Source organism: Corapipo altera, unplaced genomic scaffold (genome assembly GCF_003945725.1).
Source record: "Corapipo altera isolate COAL_440 unplaced genomic scaffold, ASM394572v1 62, whole genome shotgun sequence".
In the NCBI taxonomy this organism is placed as follows: domain Eukaryota; kingdom Metazoa; phylum Chordata; class Aves; order Passeriformes; family Pipridae; genus Corapipo; species Corapipo altera.
The window spans coordinates 2,006,878-2,013,878 of NW_020884894.1; the positions used below are offsets into that span (position 1 = coordinate 2,006,878).

Here is a 7,001-nt window from a genome sequence, read left to right on the forward strand (position 1 = left end):
AGATCTGCGTTTGCACGGTACAAAAGAAGATAACGTTTTGTTTATACAAAGGATTTATTTTATACACATTTACCTACAAAATATACAGCAGTTAAAAATAATGCGTGGGCAGAACAGTTACTGGAAAAAAAATCCAGAAGACAATTCTTAATGTCTTAACTGACAAAGTTACATCAATAGGCTGCCTTTAAAAGCCAGTCTACCCTGTAGTAGGAGTTACTGAAGTTGCAAGAGCTTTGCAGTTAGAGTCAATTTAAAGAGTTCAAAACAATTAAAAAGGCACCTTGAACAACTTAAACTTAAAACTTTATAGTTTTAGCTATTCAAAAGTTACACTTTAAGCATATTTCATCCACACCTCGTTGTTAACACTCTGAATAACGATTTTTGTTATTTTCTTGTGGCACTCTTTATATTTTCTTTACCAAATCTGAAGTTATACATTTGCAATACTCTTTTCATGTTCTGACTATCACAGCATAAAAATCCCTCAGAATGTTCGGGTGGACTTTAGATACAGTACAACCTTGCAATCAGGAAGATACAAGCATGTTTAAGACAACTTTTAAAATATTAAAATCTTAAAATAGCAGTGTTTTGAACCAGATCAAACAAGGAACTACGTATGACCACAAGGAAAGTGGCTGGTGCACTATATACACAACTCGACAAATGTGATCCTTGATATATTTGTGAAGTTCTTAAACAGTAAGACCAGTTTTCTCCAGCACAGACAGACCGTCTTCCTGCGAGCCTTTTAACCAGTTCCAAAAAGAGTGACCAGGAGACAAGGACAGCTGTAATGAGGAAGTGTGCTAATAAAACATCAGGAGACTGGGAAGTGTTCCTCTCAATACGGTTCACGGGAACAAAGGAATCCATAAAGCAAATATTACTTCTTTTCCTGAACATTGGCATTGATGTGCTATTTACAATAGCTTACAAAGACATGTAACACAAATGAGGTTTCATTTTCAAGTTCAACTTCATTGCCGATTAACATACTTCACTTGTATGTTCTGTTTAGCTGAAGTAAAAAAGTGAGACTAATACTGAAAAAGAGGTAATCAGAAGTAGCAAAAGCACTGATAATGTGATAACAAAGAATTTGGATAAATATTCAAGAAAGGAATATTGCACACTTTCACTGTCAACTGTGTTAAGACTTTCACTCCCAGGCAGTGACAACCAGTCCCATTTGTTTTTTTGCTGTCATACTACCTTAATAAAGGTCATTTTTGGTTTCCATGGCAGTGGAAAAAACTGAAGGAAGACAGCCCTTATTGAACGTGAGGCCTAGGTTTCAATATTAATTTTCCAGTCTGCAAGAGAGACAAAAAAAAAAAAAAAAAAAAAAAGGAGTTTAAACCCTGAAAGTTGAGCCCAACAATTGCATTTCAAGTTCAATATTACAGGCTGAGTTTAAAACAACACAGAGAACAACACTGAATATTTCACATTCCAATGTTACAGGTGCACAGAATTTGTTGAGGTGTATACAAACGCTGTTCAGAAAAAAACCCGTGTGTCTTTTTTTAATTGTTTGCCTTTTGTTTTTTTTATACAAACAAGGTTTAGGCAATGAACCACTAACACTTACATCATCACAGGACATATTATATTCTGCCAAAACAGTTCGACATCGGGCTGCTATACTGAGTGGATTGTGTCAAGGAGAGCAGCTCACACTTGTACATAGAGTAAGTAAAAACTGAAACAGCAGCATTAGCACAGACTTCAAGAACAGCAGTAAGTACAACACTTGTAACTTGACAAACACAATTAAAGGATACATTGATGGTGCCACCACTCTTTTATGTATTCCAGCAAAGAACAAGCCTATTAGGGTTATACAGCTAATCGTGAAAAACGGGTGATTCCAAAGTGATGTGAAAAACGACACCTAGGAAAGAAATCAGATTAGTCTCACTATATACTTTCTAAAACATACAGAAAGTTGCTGCCTAGTTCACTTAACTAAAAATAAAATACTGCTCCTAGCCCTCTCGAAGTAGTTGTGAACAATTCTTTGTATTAGCACTCAAGGTGTACCATTTTCGTAGGCAATGCCCCAGGACATATTCCACAGCAATTCCAGACAGTTTGAGAGCTTTACTAAAAACTATCTTCCAATTTCACATAAGAACCAGCCTTTCAGTTAGCCTTCCAGTTTTCAATATACCACTTGACTGCAGCACCAAGCTATGAAACAGAAAACATTCAGCATTAGCCTGATCTTACCTTCTGTGTCTCCGGGTCTATTAACCAGTTCCAAGCCCCAGTTGCTGTGCAAACTGATACCACTATCAGAATCACTGATGAAGAAAAGAACAAGAGTCATAAACAGTACACCTCACTCATATTTAAAAGCATTTATTTTTCAGCAGCAACTTTTAAGCTTCTATTTCTTCTGCGTGAGAAAAAGCTTCTAATTGGAGGCAGAAATGAAAATAGGTGAAAAAACTACCAGCAAGTGAAACTGTAAAGATTCTGTACAAGTTGGTACCAAAATCTAAATTGTCAAGCAGAAATATCCCGATCCTTTGAAGAAAACGAAGTTTCTAAAGAAACGTGGATATTAAAAGCATGAGTTGGTAAGTAAAGTAAGATTTGTACCAAATGTTCACTCTGCTGTTTGAGCTAGGGCACTTTGGGCAACAGGAATGCAGAACCATCAAACTGCAGAGCAGAGCTAAAGTTTCTCTCCCCCAAGCTCATCTGCATAAGGAAAGCCTGAGGCAGTTTCAGTGGCACAAGTTGTGTTCTGCTCCCCATCCCAACCGACACAATTACAAGCAAGGAAGAGGAAAAAAAAATAAACAGGAGTCAGGAAGCATGTTAACATTAGCACATGAATATTAGCAAAAACCTCTACATATCCAGAATGGCTTAGGAAAAATAATCAATTCACTGTAAATGAATAATACTAGATACATATCAGAGTAACACAGCATCCTGGACTGATTTTGAGAGACTACAAAGGGTTGGGGAAGTGGGGTTGATGGAAAAAGAAAACAGAACAAATATAAATGTAGAGAAACCTCGTATTATATTGCACATCCATAAAGCCTTGCAGCTTTCATAGCAGTTCTGAGTGTTTTCTGTGGAGCCTGAAGCTCTGGATGCAAATAAAGTTTTTACTGGAAAGGAAGTGGGCAGGGCAAAAAACAAAAGCCAACAAATCAAACCACACAAAAAAAAAAAGGAAGAGAAGGCCCAGAGTTACCAGCCTTTAGGATCATAGGAAAGAACCTGGAAACAAAACCCAAATATTCACTAAATAACTGCTTTTAGGTTTGCAAGACTGCTATAATTTGCTATTGAGCTGCATATTCCTTACAAATATTACAAATTTTAAAAAAATAGGAACTCTGACAAGTTAAGTTTTCAAAAGAAAGTTGAAAAAGATCTATCAAAAGCACAAAGCTTCTCTACAAAACACATTTTTTTCAGAATAACAGGAAAAAAAGCAAACGTTGACTTAAATACCCTGTTACAATTAAAGTAGAAAGCTCCCCTTTTATTGGAACTGCAAAACTAAGAAAATGAGTAGTTTGGGAAAAAAACATGAATTACAATTGAATACTAGTTATGCAAACCTCATTTAAATATGCCTAGAAGTTTTCAGTATTTTTTTTAATTATATCTGACAGTAAATAACAATTCTGGAAGCCAAATGCATTCCTACAGTAGGTATGCACAAGTTTGGCAGATGTACATATAAATATCTTCCTGCCTCCTGATTGCTCTGAAACAAGGGAGCTTGAGGTGGTGGTAGTGGTGTTTGGTTTTGCTTTCTAAGTAATCATTCCTTCATTCAAAATTGACCTCTCAGGAGAAAAGATGCTATTTTATATGTGCTAAAAAACATCAGTATTCTTTGTGCAGGAAAACTTCAGCAGAATCTCACAACAAAAAAAAGTTGGGTGTTTCCACCACAGACTACTGATTCAGAAGTTGGCAGCGTATCTGTGGTATCTTTTGACCTTCCTCCTCCTTCAAACTTCCCTGTCAGAACAGAGCTGAAGACATATGCTGCCTTTATGGCACACTGCTGTAACTTTTTCACCTTCAGTTTTACAGGGACTATCTCACTTACATAAACCATATTTAGTTTATGTAACTATAGTGACTATCAGAGAAGTCTGAGTCTCAAAAAAAAAAAAAGCCCAAAACAACATAAAAACCAGAATAAAACAGAAAAATAACCCCACGACAACTTACTGTTCCAACTATTTCCAGAATAATTCAGCTTTAAACCAATTCAATCTGAACCTCATTTTTCTAACTGACTAAAGTATTGGTTTATTATCCTGTATTACTTGTTGCAGTCTATGCAGTGTATGCCACGAATTTTAAAGAAAACTTAAATACAGATTTTTGTTTGGGCAAACTTAAATCAGAGATACACACTGGTAAATCTAAAAAGCTTAAAAGACAGAATCTTATTTATCCCTTGGAACATTAAACTTACTTCTCCAACGTCCTGTAGCTGGTTGCAAACATGCAATATATTCAGTAAGTCTTCTTTCAAAAGCTTTGAGATCTGGGGAGGATGTATATTAAGCATAATTAGATCTTCATCTATTTAGTCACATTGTAATGTAAAAGATGAAAGGAATTCACTTTTCCCCTGTGCATACCCACTTAAACAGGCAGAGAAAACCAATGCAATGATAATTTAGATGCAATAAAAGCCCAGGCAAAGTAGTTTTGCTCAACTTCAGGTAAAAAGTACAGTGACAGAGTTAAACTAAATGCAAGAAACATTCCCACTTACAAAAAAGAAAATCAATATAGATGGGAAATCAGACTATTTTAGACATTTTTAAAAACACTGAGAGTTAGATTCCAAGTAGCTTAAATTGCCTCTCAAAAAAAAAAGTATCACATTTTGGACTATTAAGTACATCAGGAAACCATTATGTTCTATTATCTATGTTACAGCAGTTTTAAAAAAAGGTTAGCCATTTGCCAGCTGTTCAAGGGATTATTTGTAGTAGTGTGGCTTTGATGACTTTGTTTCGTAGAAGCTTTGAATGCCCTGATATACATATACACATATATGCAAAAAACCCCACAGCAAACAGTAACCCCACGATCTCAGTTTAATTCACTTTTTCTTTAAACAGATCTTTCTTCTTACTGCCATCGTTCTCCTATACTCTTTTCACTGAAATTGCTCTTAAATGCATTTCAAGTTCATAATCCTAATTCGTTTTTAAAAAAATCTTGGCCTCCCAATGTGTGTCAAAAAGGAGCTGTTTCACCTCAAGTCCAGGTTAGATTTACGCTTCTGTTGAACAAGGTCAATATCTGACAACATTCCAGTCAAACTTAGAATTTTACCCAGAGTTAAGTTTTAATTAGCATCAACTTAACTTTCTGCAAAAGTCTCCATCAGCATCACTGTGGAACTTCAGCTTGCAACTACTGCTAAATTAGTTACCGTAATAAAGCAAACAGAGAATAAGACTGGAAGAAGTGTTGCTATTATGATCATTACTAACGCAGTTTTCTAAACCTGAATTTACTCCTAAGTGGTTTGCAGGTGAATTCATGGGTGAAGATCACAATATCTTGACTTCAGCCACAGAACAGCTGACTAGTCTTAATTACCGCCAAGAGCCTGGTAGTTATGGCCTGTCCTCCACTTCCCTTCTGGGGAAGCTAAACCACTGCCAGCAATTAAAGCTAATTAACTGTTCCCTGACTAGCACGAGCCCCGGCACCCAATCACTGAAGTGAAAGGGGGAACAGGAGGCAGCACATGAAAACCTGCTCTTAGAGTAGGAGAACCCTGTAGGCATAAATCAGGCTACCGACAACAAAGCTCTCAAGGAAACACCTGCATATTGCAGACATCGCTAAAACAAAAAAATTAAAAAACTCTTTCAGAAAACAGGAAATTTAAGTTTTAGCTTATTTTTATTTATAATCTGTGAGTTGATCCCTTCGGCAGCTGTGACCAGCAGGGCTCACTTCTGGGATCCCTCAGCTTGTGCAGACATGGCAACAAAGCCCTGACAACGCCGGACTATCGGTTCCTGCCGACTGTCAGCCACAAAACACCTCCACTGATGCGTTTCTAAAATCCGTCCCAGCCGTATTTTTGGACGCTAAGAACTCCTTTCAGGGTTTTGACATCCTGGAAGCTGCAACTTCAAAGCCCACGTAACCGAGACCATCAATGTTCTCGGATAAGAAAGGGCTATTTTGACGTCGCGTTCTTCAAGCACAGCGTGGGACTCGGAGCTGTATAAGAAACGCGCCTCGAGCACAAACCGTGGGTTTGCCGCAGCACAAGCGGATTTTAATAAGCCACAGCCGAGCAGCGGCAGGGAAAGAGAAGCAGGTCCCTCCTCCCCAGGGCCGGCAGGAGCCCCCCGGCACAGGCCCGCCCGCGGCCCCGCTCCGAGGGGAGCAGCACAGCCCGCCCCGAGCGCAGGATGCGGAGGAGCCCCGGGACCCCGCCCCAGCTCGCCTGTCTGGGCCGAGGAGCAGCGCCGGGAGCGCGGTGCAGAGGGAGCCGAGGCCTCCCGCGGCCGCTTCGCCCCGCTCCGCAGGGACGGGGCAGCGCGCCCGGGCAGCCCGGCCGTGGAGCCGGGAGCTCCCGGCGCGCCGGAGAAGCAGCTGCGGGGTCGCTCCGTGCGGCCGCACTCACCCTCTGCCTGGTCCAGGGAGTTCATGGCGGGCGGGCGGAGCGGCAGCACCGGGCGGAGCACCGAGCACCGGCCGAACGCCGCGCCCCGCCCGCCGGCCCGGCCCCGCAACAACGCCCCGCGCCACTCGCCCGCCGCGCCGCCCGCAGCAAGCGCGGCCCGCATTGGCTGCGCGCAGGGAAGGGGCGCGGCCCGGCCCGCTGAGGGCGCACGGCCGCCTTTGTGGGGCTTCGTTTGTTACGCGGCGTCTCCGCCTTGTCTCTGTTTGTCACATCCCGACACACTCAGGTCGGTTGAGAGGGCTGTTCCGCATATGTGACTTGGCGGAAATAAAAGCTA

At 40.8% G+C, this 7,001-nt stretch overlaps 1 protein-coding gene across 1 annotated transcript; it reads right to left on the minus strand.

Moving 5' to 3' along the window:
• Positions 1–35: 35 nt before the first annotated feature.
• Positions 36–6,763, minus strand: CNEP1R1 (CTD nuclear envelope phosphatase 1 regulatory subunit 1). Its single transcript, XM_027646791.1, has 6 exons — positions 6,665–6,763; positions 4,475–4,546; positions 2,242–2,315; positions 1,794–1,903; positions 1,601–1,655; positions 36–1,322 (listed from the first exon to the last, which is right to left on the minus strand). The coding sequence occupies exons 1-6, from the start codon at positions 6,687–6,689 to the stop codon at positions 1,281–1,283; spliced, it is 378 nt and encodes a 125-aa protein (XP_027502592.1). The 5' UTR covers positions 6,690–6,763; the 3' UTR covers positions 36–1,280.
• Positions 6,764–7,001: the final 238 nt, after the last annotated feature.

Excerpts from the sequence above, each read along its gene's own strand:
- CNEP1R1 (XM_027646791.1), bottom strand. The coding sequence starts at position 6,689 with ATGAACTCCCTGGACCAGGCAGAGG. Across the intron at positions 1,656-1,793 it reads AGAGTGGTGGCACCATCAAT|TATAGCAGCCCGATGTCGAA; the intron begins GTATCCTTTAAT and ends CAATCCACTCAG. Across the intron at positions 1,323-1,600 it reads ATAATATGTCCTGTGATGAT|ACTGGAAAATTAATATTGAA; the intron begins GTAAGTGTTAGT and ends TCTCTCTTGCAG.